This window comes from Toxorhynchites rutilus, chromosome 3 (assembly GCF_029784135.1).
Source record: "Toxorhynchites rutilus septentrionalis strain SRP chromosome 3, ASM2978413v1, whole genome shotgun sequence".
Taxonomy (NCBI): Eukaryota; Metazoa; Arthropoda; class Insecta; order Diptera; family Culicidae; genus Toxorhynchites; species Toxorhynchites rutilus.
Genome location: NC_073746.1, coordinates 181453082 through 181474123, shown reverse-complemented (window position 1 = coordinate 181474123; position 21042 = coordinate 181453082). Strand labels below are relative to the sequence as shown.

Sequence of the window (21042 nt, the reverse complement as noted above, 5' to 3'; positions counted from 1 at the left end):
TCTTTTGGTATTAACAGTTCTTCCGCACAGTAACTCGTTGTTGATAATTCCTTAATATTTTCCTTCGTTGATCGTATTTTTTCAGATATCCACATGGGAGAACTTGAATAGAATACTTTTCCGTTTACTATTTTTGGCAGCTGAGGCTGCCGTGGCAGTGTTCCGAGCTCTGCAATACAATTTTCTTAGCCAATGTTAAAGTTGCTACAACTTACATTATTGACTCATTAAACGCAACAATAATAGTTGTATTGATATCAACACAATTTTATTTTCTAGATTTTCATGACATGAAACGCTATGACTCAGTAATAAATGTTTATTGAGTGGTTTTGTCTGGCATCAGTGTCGAAAAAATTACGATGCAAACAAAACCATTGCGGAAAATTGAAAATTTAACTTTCAGAGCACTAGCTCGAGTTTTCCGACGTTTTCCACTATACATTGCGACGGCAGATGAGAATTAATATCTTGCAATGAATCGATTAGATTTTGGTTGATATTGCTTGATGGGAAGAGTGTGAAAACGATCATTTTCTTCACACTGTTTCGCCAAATTATTGATTTTCGGGCATGGTGGCATCCATTTGTGGCTTCCTACCACCTTCACCTTAAATCCGTTGCTCCATTCTTGAGTAAAATCGTGAGGAACGGACAGCAAATCATTTTTATTTATATAGATCAAGTTTATAAACACATAGCTACCTTCACTTGATTTATTTGAAACTCATTGTTGAAAAAAAAAATTATTTGAAGTTCATTATGAAAACATAAACATAAACGGAACATAACCGTTATTGCATTGAATGCATGGTGAGAATAAAAACATTTTTCATTTGAAATTAGTTTTGAATTATTTTTAAGCAATTGTTTTTTTTTCCTAATCTTGGATTTCGGTTCTGAGGATTCCGACGCTTTGCCTTGGAGCACTGTTGTGGGGTTCGAAGAGACAGACGATGGTCTAATATACATCTTCCTGCCAGCTAACTTGGTTGAATTCGTACTGGAGCTTTCAAAATAAATAGCTCATTATTTGCGCATTTGGCTCAACAGCACACTAAATGGCATCATTTCTGCCAAAGATGACATGTTTTCTGCCAACGCTAGTTTGGGTGTAGACACTATTTTTAAGTGCTCATCAAATCTTGAAATTTAGCCGAATTTTAAGTCGAACGTCACTAAACTTATCAACATTTTTATTTTTCACGAAACATTAATGAATGCGCATTCTAATTCCCCAGCTTTATTTCTCTCTTCGGAAGCCACACTTCAGCGCTGTGGACGAAAGGTTCCCTCCCTCCCTAATGAAACACTTCTCCCACGCATTTAATTTCCCTCCCACCCCCTCCTTTACACAGTAATCATAACATTTAATGACCATATTTCATTGATTTTTCGCTGGCCCTCTCGCTGGAGCTGGAGCTCGATGTTAAAGTAACTTTTTTCATTGTCGTACAGAGGTTTTTTGTCATTATCATTAGCCATCGGAAAGAGAGCTGAGGGATGAAATTTAATGCACAGATAGAAGAACGCCCCGCCCCATTTAATGTAGGCATCATCAGTCACACCATTAGTGGTCCTTTGTAACGTTGGGACCGAGCACCGCGTGGCGTTGGTAATTCAAAGCTGGAGCATTCGAATTTTACGAGCTTTGACAGCAAAAAAAACTGTGGTTTGTTAATTGTAGTCATTGTCTGGAGTAGCTGTCGGAGATTATAAATTAAAAGTATTTTAAGTGAAATGGATTGCATAATGAATCATGTTGTCAATGCCGAACTGAAAAAACTCTGTAGAAATTTAATTATTAATTATTAGAATCGTAAAATTGTACTCACTTTTTGGAAAAGAAATTATGTCACCTATTCCCTGTGAAATACCTTCTCGCATGTTTCTGTTATTTTCAAACATCTTAACGCAAGCAAAATTCCCTCATTCCGGCCTTCTCATCTATAATTCAAGCTTATTTTTTGTCAACAAAAATGTCACAATCCTACAATGCTGCCAAGCATCCGCTTCGCTTGCCTCTTAATCGGGAGTCTGTTTGTTCGGCATAATCCGCAAAGGCACCGAAAAGATGATGAACATGTCGCTTCACACGTTTCAGCGTTTTTCAAGATTTTCTTTCGGCGAATGCCGATTTTCTTCCGGTTGAAGCTTCAGCGCCGAGTGCCTTCGAGGAAAAAGTCTGCTTTCGATCCCTACCGGCCACGGATGGGGTCGAGAGAAAAAAATATGAATCGCGCTCAACAGACAGTCGGAAAAAAGTTGTCGACAAAAATTGAGTAGAATATTGAAACTTTTGTTTCTGGTGAAAATAACGAAGTAAAAGTTTGCAAAATTTATGAACTTCTGTCGGAGCGCTGATTCTTTCGTCTTGTCTCCGAGATGCGAAAGCATCCCCCAAGTATCCCTCAATTGCTTTCCTAGTTTTTACTCATCTGAATATTTTTTTTTTCGCCTTCGTCTCGTGACAAAGCACTTCAATTTTCTCTCGAGCGGAAAACAGCTTTAAATCATCGCCGCCTCAGCTGCTTGATGAAGTAGATTAATACAGTGAACGTTGTTATTTTTTTTTCTTCTTTATTGCAGATTAAAAGTTGACAACAACGGGGGCGCCTGGTGTCCGAAGCACATGGTCTCGCGCAATCTGAACGAGTACCTCCAGATCGATCTGCAGAAGATGCATGTCGTGACGGCCATCAAAACGCAAGGCCGCTTCGGCAAGGGCCAAGGTCGAGAGTACACCGAGGCGTACGTGCTCGAGTATTGGCGACCGGGATTCTCGAAGTGGAAACGGTGGAAAAACACCCGGGACACCGAGGTGAGTTACAGTTGTAGAGATGTAATGATTGACATTGGGCCGAAGGGTAATGATGATGAGATTATAATCAGGTATGATTATGATGCAAGCGATACTTCCATTTTGAATAATGTTATTACATCAACAATGAAAGCTAGGTTTGTGTGTGGGTTGAGAACGGGAGCGCTTCAACTTTTTCTATACCCCGGGAAGCATTAATTGAATTAAAATATCGTTCAAAACAGTGATTGCTAAAACAAGATGACTCAGTTTATGAATAATAGCAACAGTTGAAAATAGGTAAGCGCGTAAGTATGCGAACTCCGGAACGACTGTTTTTTGAACCTAGTTCCAACGGAATTATTTTCAAACGAATATTCAAAACATCGTTCAAAAAATAAATAGGTTTGGCAAATTTAGTAGGTACATTAAAAAAATCTCACTTTTTAAAAAATAAAAAAAAAATTTCAAGATCTTCAATAATGACATTGATAGTATTGCCATATTTTGTCATTTTTCTAATGTCATTTTCTCGACGTGAAAACAATATTTTTCTTCATACTCGAAATCAAAATCATTATTTTTGTATCGTCTAACCAGTTTTAGATCTTGTTGAAATATAAACTTTTGGCGAAGACATCAACTTTATAATATCTTTTATAGTTTTTAGAATATAAGTCATTTTTGTATGAAGACTCCCGAAAAAAAAATGTTTTGCTCGTAACATTTTTGTGTGTAAATTCTCCCGTTTGACATGTTCTTGACATGTGTCTAAATAGAGAAAAGTTAGCAGAGCATGTAAATTGCGATAATTTATACAAAAAAAATGTTACAAATTAAACATTAATACTATTTTTTCAAAGAAAAAAAAATGGAAAAGTTGTTGTTCGAACAACTCTTTCCATTTTCCAAAAAATTCTTTGATAATTTTCAGTGAAAACCTAAGTAATTTGCTACATTTCATTCTCTGACCAACTTTTTGTAGATCTTATAATTTTGAGGTTAAGATTTTCCAAAAACAAGTCGAAAAAACTCAAAATTCAAAAAAAAACTTAGTTTTTCGAACAACAACTTTTTCTTTTTTTTTCTTTGAAAAAATACTATTAATGTTTAATTTGTAACATTTTTATGTATGAATTATCGCAATTTACATGCTCTGGTAACTTTTCGCTATTTAGAAACATGTCAAGAACATTTCAAACGTGAGAATTTACACACAAAAATGTTACAAGCAAAACATTATTTTTTTCAGGAGTCTTCATGCAAAAATGACTTATATTCCAAAAACTATAAACGAAAGAAAGTTGATGTCTTCGCCAAAAATTTATATTTTAACAAGATCTAAAACTTTGTCGAATACACTATATCGCTATCTTGACTTTAAACAAAATTAGGGTTAGTTGTATTTTTTTCAGTTGTTGTTCGAAAAACTCCCTGTAAAAGTGCCCATCTTTGGATGTATGGACGACCTGTTGAAAATTGTAAAGGCTATTCATACATATTTTTGGGAATTTAAAAAAACGGTTTTGGGAAAAATCAATTTAAATTTTGATGCTGCCAATTCCTAAGACGAGTTGGCGTGAAATTCGTCAGATACAAAATTACTTGATTGAAATGCAGATATTCGATTCTTGACGTAGAACTACGTCTTTCAATAAGGGTGCCAAATCAGAAAACAGGTCACGTTTTTATGAAATAAAGTTAACGTCAATAACTACTTTTGCCGCGAACGGATTTTGACGATTTGCATACCAATCGAGTCGGAAATTCCCTAAGATTTGTTTGATATGCTATGCATTACAATCCCACGGTGTGTAAATGATTAAAATTCATATACTATAAGGATAAGCGTTTGCATTTTTCCATACGTTTGTTCTGTTCATTTGTGTGCTTTCCCGAACAGAGCTGTCAATAACGAGCAACTTGTGGACGAGCAACGAAGGGGAAATCGTAAGACTTAAAATCTCCGTGAAAAAAGGAAAAGAAGAAGAACGAAGGGGAATATTTGCCTAGAGTATAAACAGTGGATCTCGCTGAGGCAAACTTTCATTCTTCGTGAGGACACCGACTCAACAACATCGTTGCTGGGTAAGTGTAAAGTTTTCCAATGGCCTTTTTGAAGGTTAGAGATGAATAAACTAAAGAAGTTTAAAGTCTCACGTGTCTTAGTTTCGGATTGAGCTGTGGACGCGACCAAATTACTGACTCGCTGATGTCTTTAGCATTGCAATAATTGCATCAAACTGACGCCATTGCATTAAGGTTCTGAGCTACACAATTGTGTGGGGAGCTAGGCTATCGTCAGCTCACCAAGAAAATAAATGTTCTGGAATTTTGTCTGTGATTTGGTTTCGCATGCCAGTTGCAAAACTCACGTCAACTAGGATTGCATTAGCGCTAATCTTGATCATAATGAAGCAGTGCTACTCTTTTCTTACTCGGTTGTTGAGATTAACAGGAAGAGTTTATTTCGTTTATTTAGTCATCAGGAGAGTAAATGTTCTGGAATTTTGTATGTTATTTGGTTTCGATTGCCAGTAGTAAAACTTTCCCCATTAAGGATGATAACGGCGCTTATCTCGAGCATGTATTGTTCTGAGAGGACAAGAATGAATCATCAAACAATATTCGTCAAATGATTCTACAAAAAAAAACATTTCAGGGCGATCAAACTGGTAGAATGGTCATTTCTAAAATTTCGTGACATTATAAAATAATATTCGCAGTTATAAACAAGCGACTTGAATTAAACTACAGCGTAGTTCTACGTCAACAATGCGGTCGTGTCTTGGGCACAACCTCCTAGAATTTTTTTAATTAATCGAACGATTATCCGACGTCTCTACGCACAGCCGGTTTTTTGTTTGCATTTGTTTTGACATTTGTCTCGTTCGCCGTATATTGTATAACCTCCAGGTATGCTACACAGGGCTAGTTATTTTCGAAGCTAATAAATGTGATTGAATTTTATTCATACAACTCTCACTTCCACTACAGTCATTTTCGGTGGATTAATTTCAGTGTATCGGGGTGAAGTGGAAACGAAATATTCTCTACGCATACAGTAACATTGATTCTTTTGTTTCGTTCCTTTCCTCTTTCGTTCTCTTAAAAGTATAAAAGCAGAAGCTTTCACTGACGATTAAAACTGCTTGAACGGGTTATATTTATTTTCATTTCGCATGTTAGAGGATGCTTGCTGCTTTCAAACGTAAGTTATATTTTACCAAAATGGATCGTCGCGGACCGTGTTCAAAATGCTTCAATCACTTGTAAATAACATGTTTCTCTGTTATTTGGAATACATGTTTGTTACAGAAAATGTAATAAAATGAAAGACGGCACAGATTGGACTATTCCTTTCTCGAGTTTTTCACCCTCTCTAAGAGTGAAAAGAATAGTCCGATTTGAGCTGTCTTCATTTTATTATATTTCCTGTATCAAACATGTATTCCATGTTACGAAGAAGCATGTTATTTGCAAGTATGCTGGATTATTTTTTATGCGTTTTTTGCGTGATATTTTTTACGCTATTCGCTCAAAATTACGCGATTTTTTATGCGATTTGCTTGAAATTACGCGATTTTTTACACGATTTGCTCGAAATTACGCGATTTTTGACTAGGTCTGCGCTTTCAGCGTGCCCACGCAGAATTGCGAGCGCACGCACAAACGCATACACAACGCCGGAAGCACGCGCGCGCACATACCATTGGGTGCACAAACACGCACACACACGCGCAAACATGCACAAACATGTGCACAAAAACGCGAGCGCACACAAACATACAAATGGACGCACAGGTGCACACAAACGCGCACACACAAGCACATACACGTGCACAAACGTGCACACACAAGCACATACACGTGCACAAACGCACAGACGCACGCACGGAAAGAATCGAGCACGCACGTGCACACACACGCACACAAATACGCACAAATACGTGCACACGTACGTACACACACCCACACATGCCCATGCACAAAAAAACGCACACACCTGCACACAAGCAAGAAAAAAACACGCGCAAACGCACGTACACACGCGCACACAAACACGCACAAATGCGCGCAAACACGCCTACACATGCCCGCGCATAAAAAAAAGCGCCCACCTGCATGCAAGCATAAAAAAACACGCCCAAACGCACGCGCACACACGCACACAAACACCCAAAAAACGCGCGAACATACACAAACACCCACACAAATACACGTGCACACACACAAACAAGCACAATCACAAACATCGGGCTGTCGAATACTCGCCTATCCGGACTCGAAGCTGACCGGTATCCAGTATCCGACCAAACCACTATCCGTTTCATCACTAATTTCACACTGACAACTAGCGCCGGTGAATAATTACTCCTGCAGGCATACTACACAACCCTCACTGCACCGTTTTCATTAGTTTCAGTGAATAAGTTTCGAATGCAACAAGGAAACATTCATTTCTATACAAACTGCCAGAATACATGGATGCTTCAAATTAATTTCCAAGTGACGATTTCTAACGTCGCTTTTGTTTGCAGAATGAAAGGAATCAACGTGAAATGAAAGGAATATGTACGAAAGAGACGAGATATTTTTCTTATTGTGCGTGAAAAGAGAGTAGATATATTTTTAGCCTGCATGGTTCTGGTTCTGTTCTGAGAAGCGATAGACACATTATTGAGTGACGATGTGCTAATTGAAGTGAAATTGTCAGGCCCTGATGCTACATTACTCAATGCATTTTTGTATTGTTATTGTTTATTTATTTAGGCTCATTTTATATGCGTTGCTTTCAAGCGAACAATTTCTACAACGGTGCTATTCGTATGCCCAACTAGCCCCGCTGTTGTGTGAGCAACTAGCCCCTCTGTATATGAAAAAGAATATTAATGAAAATTGAATAAAAATAACTTTTAAATCGATTTCCATTAACATTTAAGACTAATACATACAATAAACCTTTGTTTTACGTTAGAACCGATTTTTTTCATGATTATTAACCATTTTTAGAACCAATTTGCGCAAACAGTATATGATTTTTGGAAAAATCGGCACACTGTTCGTATTTTTAACCCACTTAATACAAAGTTTTTCTAATTTGCTTATTTTCTTGCATCAGCACCTCGCTATTATTTTTCATCCATAGATCGCTAGTTTTTTGGACGCTAAGATTTCAAGATATCGTCACTGATGACCAACTTGTTCCGCCCTACCCTACCAGTTTAAATCCGGTTCTACTTCAAACCCCTTGGATTGTTTTCATTTATTTTGTTCATCCCATTTGTTTGTTTATTTAGGCTCATTAGGCTGTAACAGAGCCGGTTTTTTAATCGTGTACATGTTATATGTTTTTATGGATTGTATAAATTGTACATTACACGGCAAAAGCTATTTAGGCGCAAAAGTATTCTTTCTGTTCTTTCATTGTTCAGCAGACCGGACAGCGGAGACAGTTGATATTGATCATTGTTGGGTTATTAATAGCACAACAGCCCGATGTTTCTTGCAGAGCAGAGCAGTTGTATGGATGAATCGATCATCATTCGACCGTGGATCGATCTAGTTATTCTAGAACAACACAAAGATGGACAATTGAGGGATCTGAATTTTTAACTCTTGATCGATCGCTTAGTAAGCGAACACGCAACCAATGTGGATACGCAGACCCACTGATTAATTTTGTTTTATTCAAAAAACAATTCACTTTTGTGGATGTTCAAACACAGGTTTCTCTATCCCTGTTAAACCTTAACTATTGGAGACTTCACAAGTATTTTTATCAGCGGATTCAAATGATTCTTTTCACGTTTCAAACGTATTGGTCTGCAACAGGTTTGTATGCCAAAAATGTTATGAAAATCAATGGGAATGTTGGGAAACCACATAAAATTAAAAAGTGAGTCATTAATGTATTTTGATCATCTGTGTAAACAAAAATGATTGGGTGTCCGTGTTTCACGATTTAGTTCGATAACGAATCCATGGACTTGAATAATTATTTTCATGTTTGAAGCGTTTTGGTCTGCGTCAGATTAAAATCATTTTGTTTTGATGTTTGAAGTTTGATGTCCCTATCAACTTTAACACGTTAAGCCCCGCGTCGGTCCCTAGGGACTGACACTGAATTTTTCATATTTTTCGCGCTGATCTCACCGGACCGACAGTAGACTTTTCTTTCGGAGAGTGTCGGCATTGGGAACGGCAACAACAAAGTAACCAAATGATATTTAGAAAAGTCCCCCATCGATTCGCTGGAACCGACACGAGCCTGACGAAAAGTTCATTGTCGATCCCCTATTTCGGTCGGGGCTAAACGTGTTAAGGGCGTTAAATTGCCGTTCGTGATTTCTAAAAGTTCCGTCAGTTAATACTACTTCTACAAATAGTGAGCATTAGATAGGATGCTGATAACCGTTTGTTGCGATAGCGTTTCTTTTGCATACCAACATTCGTTGTATTTTGGATCATAAATCTATATCACGCTAATCTATTTTTGCTCACAGACAGATTATAGTAGCAACTAGTTACTGATCCCCTAGAACTCAGGCGATTCTAATTGAATAAATCCTCTGTATGATAAGAATCACTCAACTCTGGATGTGTTGCAATTAGTCCAAAAAAAGTTTCCGTCCACTTTGAACATTTAGTGCTCTGAATAGAGCAGAGTTTCCAGTTAGAATCGCTCGAGGGAAAATTCAGACAGCGCGTCAGCGATTTTCTTTCACATTACTCCCATAAAAACATGCTTCCACTTCGTATTCGGGATTATATCACCGGTAACATCCCTTCGAATCACGCTCAAGCAATTTGCTTGTTACCTAAAGTGGTTTACTTTTCCGATCAGTAACGGGGGGTACACATTCATTGTAAATGAAACAAAACAGCAAATAATGATGATAACGAACCACCTATTCGCGCTAAGCTAATATTGGTAGACAAACACGTGTCCCAAGTAAGCCTTCCAGAAAATGTGATAAAATTGAGATTCACAAAGTCCTATGCAAACATCCTTTATTTTATTTTATTTTTTGGTCGGTTCCTCTGCTGCAATGGTTGGTTTTCCACACAGTTGGGATGTGTTTGTCTACCTAGATATGAACCCCAAAACGCTCTCTCTGTCTTCAGATCCATCCCGTGCCATACGAATTCAGAAATTTGTTTTTTAACTAGTTATTGATTTTCGGATGTGTTTATCGTTAGCACAGGACTGTTCCACTTCCAACTAATTTCTTCTGGCCATTTCTACAATGAAAACATTCGTGGATTACAGGTTCTTTCTTCCAACAATGCCATTTTCCAGCGCAGAGCCCCGGCATTGTGGGGGCTGCGATTGATCTTTCGTCTCTGCCGCCGGAGAATGAAAAGAGAGCCATAATAATTGCCAACTGCGGCACTAAAACAACGGCATTAATGGAACCGAGCGCGCGCCCCGGGGGATGAAACAAAAGAATTTAACTCCGGCTCGCCGTTGGATGGAAAAACGCAAGGCTTGGAAAATTTGTCATAACTTAACAAGTGAATTTTAAATTACCCGAATTCAATTACTCGGGTTTCCACTGCCCCACGCTTCAATGAATCGGAAAAGTCAAGCAGGGAGTTGCTGGGAGGAGGAGGGCAAGGTGTGAGGCATTTTCTATCGAACCAAGAAGGGAAAATAATGATGTGAACATTAAAAGCTGTCGGCTAGGGGCAAAGGTAGAAAGCAAGGATTTGAAAAACGACCGCCGACGGTTTTCAAGGTATAATTAATCGACTACTTATGCGCCTTATGCCGGCGGCTGGATCCGCTTTATGTTTTGTGTCACTTTGGTGGTTAATAAGCTGCTCGAAATTCGGGTTTGTTCAGAGCATTTGGCATTTTGGTCCGCTGGGGGTGGGGGGGTTGCAGAGGTCAACTTTCGAAGAAAAAGCCTTGTCAAATGGAGAAAAAGGCAACATCCGAAAGAACTTTTCGTTTCAGAAGAAGCGGTTCTGTAATCGAAACAAAACAAGTCCAAGCGAGAAAGTGAAACAAGTAGGAAAAATTTAGCCATTTTCGGAACGTTGTATCCAAGGTATTTTTTCCTTCTTTTCGTTGGTTGCCTTTGCGGGCTTTATTGCTTATATTTCATTGTTTGGGAAGCTGGTCGCTTGTTTTGCTGGAAATCCTAGCTAGTGGCGTTTGGTTCGTTAGGTAATCCACCCACTTCCAGTGTCCTCTTTCCACTGGTTCTCTTTTTTCTGCCGGCAGCGGATATTTCTCCAACATTCTTGGAAGGTGTGTTTTTCTTGTGTTATTTCGGTTTGTTTTGTTACAGTGGACGCCAACGACAACACAATTTTGGGAAGTTTGTGTTCTTTATATATGTATTACGGAGTGACGTGGATCGAGTCGTAGTGTTGAATTTCCGATTATCTTAGGTATGGAGATTCGAGATACAAACAAGCGCCCTCGCGGCTTAAAAATTCACTATAATGAAAGGATATTCCAGCAATTTCCCATCGCCGTTTGGAAAATTTCACCAAAGAACAATAAATCCTTCCTGAGAATGGCAGCCGTGATTTGTTCGTGTGTGATGCCACCTCTCCACCCCCGTTCGCGAAGTAAAGTTATGGCGCGCTTTTATGTGTGCGTGTGTGATCCGGGCCGGGAACCTTCCGCTGCGACGGAACATACCGGCAGAATACATTTCACACGCCAACTGGTATTCAGAGGTGGAACTGGGACAAATGTTTGGAACAGATGCGAAGAAACGACGGTTTTACACGCTTTCATGATTGCAAAAGCACATTTGTTCTTCAATTGCTGGCGGAGTTCCTTCCGACAGAGTTTGGAACCGTGGACTGTCTCATGCAATTGAATCCAACCGGGTCGGCCTCGGCGGGGTGGTGGTGGTGGGAAAAGGGTATTAAATAACAGCGAAGGAAACTTCAAGACAGCCATACATTCCGTCATGTGTGCGAATTTTCTTGGTATGCTTCCTGCGCCTACAAGAACACGAGATTCCTCAAAGGAAACTCCGATTTTGATTCCGTAGTCTTCTTATTACATCAACGTTTGCTTGTGTTCCCAACGCTAATGATATTTTTCTTTAATTTCAATGAAATTTTCCTCTTTGTGGAAGATATTGTCGAAGGATAGATGCTCACTGTAGTTCCATGAGCAGAGTCTGTACGAAACCGTGTATTTGTAAAGATAAACCGTCAGATAAAGATAGCGGCGTAAAACAGGCGTGGCGAGGCTTTTCATGGCGGAACGAATTTAAGAATTTATGATTTATTCAGTTGTTGATATTTCCTTTCTCGTTTTCATTTTTCGGGTGGGGCAGATCGGGTCTGACTGAAATTAGCTTCTGGCAGCTGTCTTACGCACCACTGCCGGCAGACTATTGTGTTGCCTGTTCCGCTCACTCCTCACCTAGGACATGAACTTCATCCGTGGGGAAATTTACTACGGATGACGGGAAATGAGAAGATATTTCAGCCTATAATGAGTTTTGCTTTTGTTTCCAGCGAGATTTGGAACTTGTTTGCTGTCGGTGTGTTCGTGTGTTTATTTTCTTTATTTGCTTCGAGCCAAAGCTTCGCAGCCGTGATTACACAAAGCCAATCCTGCGAAACTGGCACGGGGAAATGGGGATATAAAAATGATGGAAAATTTATCCCTCGACTGCACTCATTATGGTTTTGTTGGGGGGCTCTATCGGTGTTGTGTATGAAAAAAAATGAAAGGAAAGCTTTATGATTTACCTCTGATGATGTTGTACACAATATCATAACAGCATTAACCGGGAGTCGTATTATTTCGACGATATTTGACCCTTGGTCAATTCGCATGCTAACGGCTGTCTAGAGAATACAGTGGGTGTGAGTGAGTGGTATTGATCTCCCCGTTGAATTTAGCGAGACATACAGTAGGACCTTTATAATGTTCTAATAAACGAAAAATACTAATCGTGTGTATCGTACAACGCAATTTGAATCACTGGGAAAATAAAAATATGATACATCAGTATCACCTAGCAATGATTGGGAATATTATCGTAAATATCTCCATTGTTGGATTCATGCGTCGCAATGAGACTTTGAAACCTTATTTTTTTCGTGGAAAGTACCGTTCTGAATCATATTTCGGACACTTTGTTCTAATATCTTGAAATGCCTCATGCACTGATGATATAACTATCAAATTAATATCACAATTGCTTCTTTAGAGTAATACTTTGGTTTCACTATCATTTCACATCATTTGAATTATAACATAATTGGCAGAAATCTTACAACACTACTCATTATCGTTTGTGTTTGACGTTTCCTTAGCGTGAGCACGTAGAATTTACCCGTTAAAAAATGTTTAAATTTCTCCCGTATTTCATCAGTTCTCATCATCGTTAACAGTTTACTGTGATTGCTTGGTAAGTATATCGCAGTTGACTTCAAAATACAATCAAGTGCAATGTAATTTTCGTCCAAAAAATTACAAAATAAAGTGTCCGAAATTTGAATTCAATCTGTCCGAAATTTGAGTTAGTGTCCGAAGTTTGATTCTTATTGGCTATATTTGAAAAGCATTTTATTCGATGATTTTTTTATGTTTTCAAACAAATAGGTACCAAAGTAGAAAGCTTAAAAATATATTGAACTAATCTATTAAAAATATCAACCAAATAATACATGTGCATAAAGTTTAGATCCGTTTTCTGCATCATATGCCTTAAGCGTCCGAAATATGATTCAAAACGGTATGCCACGGAAAGTATTTTTCAACGTTACCCAGCTGCAAATACTGCTGAAACCCGCATTTTGCAGATATTTGACTTCATCCTGCTAAATGCAGATTTAATGTGTTTTTTTCAATGCAGATGTTGCAATCATAATGTTGACAAGAAATATTGAAACAGTATTGATGTACAGCTGTATCACAAAATGCTAATTTTAAGTAATAATCAAGTGAAATGCTAATGATTGCCCTTCAATTCTTCGTTGAAAATTTAAAAGGGTGGTGTCTAATACACGACCGTGTAGTTAATCTAGGACTTAAACAATTTTTTTTTTATTTATTTACATTCAGTTGACCACCAGCTCTTCGAGGGCTGTATGGGCCGTCAGTTTCATTGTTATTTCTAACTACAGGTCGGACTCGATTATCCGCAGTATTGATATTTTTTTCACTCCGGATAATCGAGTCTTAAAGAAACGAATTTTCTCTTGGTAAACGTAATATAATTATGATTTACATTTATTTATTGAACGGTTTTATCTAGGTTGACACGTTTGTATATTTGTGACTTTGTAACTTTGTCTGTAGCGATGTACCACATTAATATAAATTTAACCCCCATCCTGTTGATCGATTGATCTGAAATTTGGAACACATCTTTATCTCTGGTGTCATTATAAAACTTCGTATTCCATGATCTTGAAAATCCAAGATGGCGGCCGCTACAAAATGGCGGATCACATATTTTCTCACAATCCCATCAATATGGGTATCAAATGAAAGGGATTGCCTAGTAGAATACAGTAATTTATGGAAAATGCGAATCCAAAATGGCATCCACCACAAAATGGCGCCATATAAAACCTCATCAATTAGGGTATCAAAAGAAAGTTCTCGACTAGTAAAACATAGCAGATCATGAAATATCCGATTCCAAGATGGCCGCAGTCCCCAAACAACTAATTACTTTTTTAAATGGTTTCATTCAGCTTGACCTGTTTGTATGTATGTTTGGATGTTTGTAGGGTTGTCCGACATTAATAGAAAATTGACTCCGTTCCTGTTGACTGATCGATCTGAAATTTAGAACATACATTTAATTCTACTGTCATTATAAAACTACGTATTCCATAATCTAGATAAATTCAATTTGGCCGTCGCATAAAAAAATGGCTGAATGACTTGACTTGGAGAACACGAAACATAATAAACAATATGAATTCAAGAAGGTCGCCGCCACTAAATGGTCGACTATGTATTTTTTGCAATCCCCTCAATATCGGTATCAAATGAAATGATTTGACTAATAGAATACAGTACATCATGAAAATATTCCGAAGAAAAATACATAAGAAATAAACGTTGGATTTCCATTATCCACAGTTAGTTGTTTCATCTTATATGCCACGGTTTTATTTTAGTCTCATCATTGCCCTAGATTAATGAAGGAACGGATGTGATAACTACTAACTGCTACTTGTCTAATTATTTTCTAGCTTTTAGTACATTAAACCGTTTAAATTAAAAATTTTTTTTTACTTATTTTATTTTCTAGTTTTAAGTAACTTAACTTCCCATATGGGGAAGTGGAGTTTTTAAAAAGGATAACTAAACTAAGCTAAAGCTAAAAGAAACACGACTGTTCTCGTCCGCTAACTAACTTAATCTGGTTTATTCAATCTCTCCAGATTCGATACAAGTTGGAAATCGTTGAGAAGATATTGACTCAGCATAATTTGATGCCTCCGTGGTTGGTCGTCGGATGCGATCCTATTCCGGTTGTTTATGCTAGCGGCACGTCTTATGCCTTGGGTATGTTCGCTGGTACGGGCTTGGTGATAACTAGTATATTATTTGTATCATTAGTATACTTCTCTACATTAAAACCATTCAAAAATTATTTACCTTACCTTAATTTCTTCGGAATATTTTGATGATATACTGTATTCTATTAGTCAAATCATTTCATTTGATACCAATATTGATGGGGTTGTGATAAAAATATATATGGCACCATCTTGTGGTGGCGGCCATTTTGGATTTGCATTTTTCATAAATAACTGTGTTCTACTAGTCAAACCTTTCAATTTGATACCCAAATTAGCTATTGAAAATGGAATCATTATACAAATTATTCAACTTTTCCGAAAATCAAAAATAAAATGCTCCGGATAATCGAGTCTAAAATTCCGGATAATCGAGTCCGACCTGTATATACAATATTATTCCTAACTGTAAACAATGTTAATAGTCTACAATATTGATATTATAAGTATCAAAATGATAATATATTTTTGCAAATAATAATACCGAGAAAATGATATATAATAAATTCTAACATCCATTTTTGATTATAGTAACACTATCTTTTCTGATTCAAATAAAATCATACAAATCAATTTCTTTTATAAATCTTATCACATTTTTGTGACAGTCCAAGTCATCCTTGAGCGTATCAATAACCAGAATAGATAGTTTACTTCTTATTGAGGTGTATTTGGTACAGTAATTGAATACAGGTTGGACTTGATTATATACAGACTCGATTATATGTGATTCGATTATATACAATTTTTGGACTCGATTATATACAGTTTGGAAAAAAATATTTTTTTTATATTTCAAATATGACTTATTTCAAGAAGAAATGTAAACTTTCAACGTTAAGGTGTAATTGTGTGTGGCTATTACATGTATAGTGGGGTAAAAATCGTGATTTTTGATGATTTTGCTTGAATTTTCACCAAGAATTGTTTATATCGATATTGCAGCCAAATTAAGAACGATAGAAGTTGGGTGTCGGAGAACAAATTGTAGAGCGATTGAAAAGATTCAATTTATTTGATAAAAACAATCTAGTTTAATATAAATTTTTAAGATGAAATTAATAATAACACATTAAAAATTATTAACTTTTATGTTTTCTACTTCCAAAATGTTATTAAAATCCACTAATTTAGATGTTTCACTAATGTATCTTGTACCAAATTTTCTCATCTTCTCATGTGAGAAAGGTGTTTTCTGACTTTAAGGGGATGAATCAAAAATCAAATTCCCCTTTTATATCCAAAAAAACAAAAAATACATGCACAAAAAACGAGTAAAAAAAATTTCTGTTCTGGTTTGACATAAACTACAGGTGAGCTTGTATCGTCACGAAAATTACTCACACATATAAAATAGCGTGCAGTGTTGTGAAACACTGACAAATTTGTGAATTTTGTTTTTTTTTATGTTTGTTTTATTCATAAAATTGAACTCGGAGACAAAGTGAATCAGTCGATGGACATAAGGATTGCATACATATGTTGGCTGTTGTGATTACTGGACCAATATCCTCATCAGGGCCAAAAAGGTTGGAAATTCTAGATAAAATAAGCCATTCCGTGAGTACTTCGCCGGATTCCACCGGTCGTATAGTGAAATGGAATCTTGAAACATCCTAGGCGTCGAAGACTTTAGTAGAGATTGAATCTTTTTTTTTCTGGAAAGAGACCATTTTAGAAACGAGTACACACTAGTAAAAAGTATCATCGTTGTCTTCGTTGATCACAAACTTCACGAAATACTTCATCTTATCTTACCAGCCATCTGGCAACCTCTGACCAACTGATGTTAATACGCGACGGAAGATTTTGTGTCATGAAATTGATCACCCTTTCAGTTTTCTCCCCATCTGTTTATATTGATTTAGCAATTCAGCTGTAACAGAGCCGAGTTTATTCGTGTACATTTTTATCTAGCGATAATTTTTGTTGTATATTACACAGTAGCCATTTAGGCGTAAGAGTATTCCTATTTTATCGATACACATGGCGCCTTTTTTCGGCGTGAGAATACTCCTATTGTTCGAATTTTCACAGTTGGACCAAACACAGCGGGACTGTTGATATGAGGCTTCGATTGTTGTGTTATGAATAGCACCAATTAGCGATGCAGCAAACCGTAATGTGAGTGGTAAGGGACTAGGTTTACCGTCACATGATGATTGTTGGGTTCAATCGTAGGACCAGCGTTGCCAGCCTTTCAGATTTATCTGGAGTCTTCCAGACTTTCACGGATTAACCAGACATCCAGACTGTCCTTTATCTAGTCCAGACTTTTCAAGATTCGTCCAGATTTATCCAGATTTATCGCAATAATCACATATTAACTCTTCTGGCTGGCTTCGGCTTTCGTGAATGTTGATGAGTTTTTGGCAATTACTCAATGGCATTCATTTATAGCAACCTGAGCAAATTTGATGAGATTCACGAGTTTATGAAACTAAATGCGCTAAAAGATGACTGTTTTTGGAAGCAGTTGCTCAGAAAATTCTTGGTAGGTTCGATGCCCTACGAATCCTTCAGAAAATAAACGCTGCGTTGCACTTGAGTTTAATTTTCATCAGCACGTGTTCATAACAAACACCTATTCTCTCTTGGTACGAAGTGTGCAGAATACTAAACACGAGAGCGCCGAATGAACACAACACAGCACTTAACATCGCTTCTCACTTGTGTGATACGCACCTCATTTTATACACACACATCAAATTCTAGCGCCCGTTTTGTCTTCACTCGTTCTAAGCAAAGTAGAAAAACAATAGTGCGCCTTCATACCGCGCTTGTATGAAGTAAGATAACTCAACAGAGAAAGCAATCCAGATTCAAGCGCGGTGTAAAACAGGTTTAGAAATATGGCGCTAAATACGGCGTAAAACACGACGCAAAACTCGGTACAAGAACGGTGCTGACAAAACATTTGAACGTCCATGCATCAATCATTATGTGATGGTGATCCCAACTTCTCACTCCACATACGATCGATCTGCTGCATCGGTAATTGGTGCTATTTATAAACACAACAATGGAAGCCTCATATCAACAGTCCCGCTGGACACTATGAACTTCCGAACAATAGTAATATTCTTACGCCGAAATAATGCGACATGTGTTGTGTATCGATAGAATAGGAATGCTTTTACGCCTAAATGGCTACTGTGTAATATACAACATGAGAAATGTTCACGATAAATTCGGCTCTGTTACTGCTGAATTGCTAGATGAGCCTAATAGTAAAAATAAACAGATGGGATAGAAAAAAACATTTGATCTGTGTTTCGGAGCGTGCTCATTCGCCACAGCGCATGTGTCACTCCTTGTATAGAGTTCAACTGAGTACAAAAAACTTGTTACACATCAGCACCGCGTTGCATTCTGAAGACTGGATGAATGTTGATTATGGAGAGAAGGTCAAGTGGTATCAATCTATAACTCGTTTAACGATCAATTTTGTCAGATCTATTTCACCTATCTGCATATATCCTCATACTACTAATAAAACGAACAATTTCTTGCAAGGAAGGCCGTTGGAGTTGCTAGCTCTACATTCTAGCATTTCAAGACTTTATCGAACAGTACAAGATGTTTTTAAATATAGTGTTTCAATGTATAATAAACTTACCGAACCGTATGTATCAAATATTAAAAATTGCAATTCACACAATAAAAATTTAAAAAAAAAAGTCTATTTCATAAATATCCAGACAAATTCAGACTTTTTATTCACCCGCGTTCAGACTTTACTGAAAAAAAACTTGGCAACCGTGCCTTGAACCCTTCATTGACAATTATCTAAATAACCGTTTTCAAGGGTAGATGTGAATGAACTTGAATGTTAAAACCCCTATAATACAAAAATAAGTGCTCCCTTGGCCGAGTGGTTAGCGTCATAACTAACATGCCGGGTGTTCGGGTTCGATTCCCGTTCTGGTCGGGGGAATTTTTCGTCAAAGAAATTTCCTCCGACTTGTACTGTGATCACGCGTATTCTAGAACTTGCCACTCAGAATGCATTCAAGGCGTGTTATTTGGCATAGAAATCTCAACTAAGTACTAATAAAAATGACGCAAGTGATACTACGTTGAGACGGCGAAGTTCCCCTAGGAACGTTAGTGCCATTGAAGAAGAAGAAGAATACAAAAATAAGGTGAATTTCCTTATTTCCGCTCTCAAACACCTTCGATTGCTAAATTTTTTTTGAATGAAATTTGAACTAAAATGCTAATATACCACTATAGGAAAGTTTACAAAAAAAAACAACAGACTCTGCATTTGGTGGAATCTGATTGGAGTCTGGATGAATAGGCATATTTAACAGTAAAAAAAATACAACGCCAAATCTCTCCTTCATATTACCACTTATTACGGACTATACAGTCAGATTTTATGGGAGAGTGATTGAATTTTTACGACAACATTAAAATTAATAATTGCATTGCGCCATAATACCGGGACAATTCCAGTGATAAAATCTGTTGCTTACCAAAATATTAGCAAAGGATGTGGTTGAAAATGGAGCATAGGCAAACATATTTATTTGATTTTATAAACAAGCAAATGATTTTAATTTCTACAACGAAAGTGTCACACTTAAAATTATATCTAGAAAAATGTACAACAGTAAACAGTGAATATAGTCTTTCTATAACGATGTGGTAAAGTGGCGTAGCAATAAGTTAAACTATTACAAACACTGGCACAACAAACGCACATATCTTTACAATAAATATCCACGAAAATATAAAAAATCTAGAAAAAGAATTCTGTCATTGTCGAATTTTTCTCGCTCTCCATCTCTATCGAAAGGGCTCATTCTGATAAGGGTTATAATTTTAGAACCATGTGATTTCAAATTCCAGCAATCTATCATCCAACTTCTCCTCAAATAGTCGTCTTCCAAATGAATAAAATGTCTTGTTCCACTGACTTCCACGATTCCAGGGTGCGTCTAATAGCTTTGTAGAAGCGAACAGCGATCGAGAAAGAGAAAAAAATATTAGCATTAATCTCACTCGACTCGTTGTTTGCCGGGAAATGGTTTATAAATACACCTTCCATAAATCTGCCTCTGCTGGTCCATAAAAAAGTAATTTACTCCTCAACCAGCGGCGTGGAAGAAAGTGTATCCAAACATACACACAAACACACACTCAGAATGGCATAATCCCACAAAAGCAAAATCATTTCCCCAATCGGTAGAGAGTGAAACATAATTTTCCCTTTCGTTTCCATAATGTGCGGAGTGTGTCCAGAGAACGAGAGGGAGGAGGGCGCGTAACAGGAAGACGTCGAGTATCCTACCAGAGCCAACATTCATTACGATTTCATTTTCATTCCGGTGCGCTCATGTTCCGTGTGGTTCCCCCGTCTTATATATGTATGTGAACCGAATGATTCATACCGTTTCTCCGAGCGAACTTTTTTTTTTATTTTACCTCATGTTATTTCTTCATTTTCTCCATTGCAGATTCTGTCGGGAAACACCAACACCTACAGCGAAGTGGAAAACATTTTGCAGCCAATTATATATGCCTCGAAAATCCGCATCTACCCATACAGTCAATACGACCGGACGGTTTGCCTCCGGGCGGAAATCATCGGCTGCGAGTGGGACGGTAAGTGTGTTGTGTTGTGATGGGCACTTAATACGTTTTTGGTTGTTGTACATTAGAAGATCATCAGAGTTGTGAATCAAAATCATTCAGATGGAGTTTCG

General features: G+C 37.4%; 1 protein-coding gene across 4 annotated transcripts in view; it reads left to right on the top strand.

The window, feature by feature from the left end:
• LOC129775535 (discoidin domain-containing receptor 2) overlaps positions 1 to 21042 on the top strand; it is a 631586-nt gene that overhangs the window by 369582 nt on the left and 240962 nt on the right. For all 4 annotated transcript variants that reach the window (XM_055780375.1, XM_055780374.1, XM_055780376.1 and 1 more), the window contains 2 exons: positions 2590 to 2821; positions 20794 to 20941. In XM_055780375.1, the coding sequence (XP_055636350.1) occupies positions 2590 to 2821; positions 20794 to 20941 (380 nt within the window). The remainder of the gene's footprint in view (positions 1 to 2589; positions 2822 to 20793; positions 20942 to 21042) is intronic.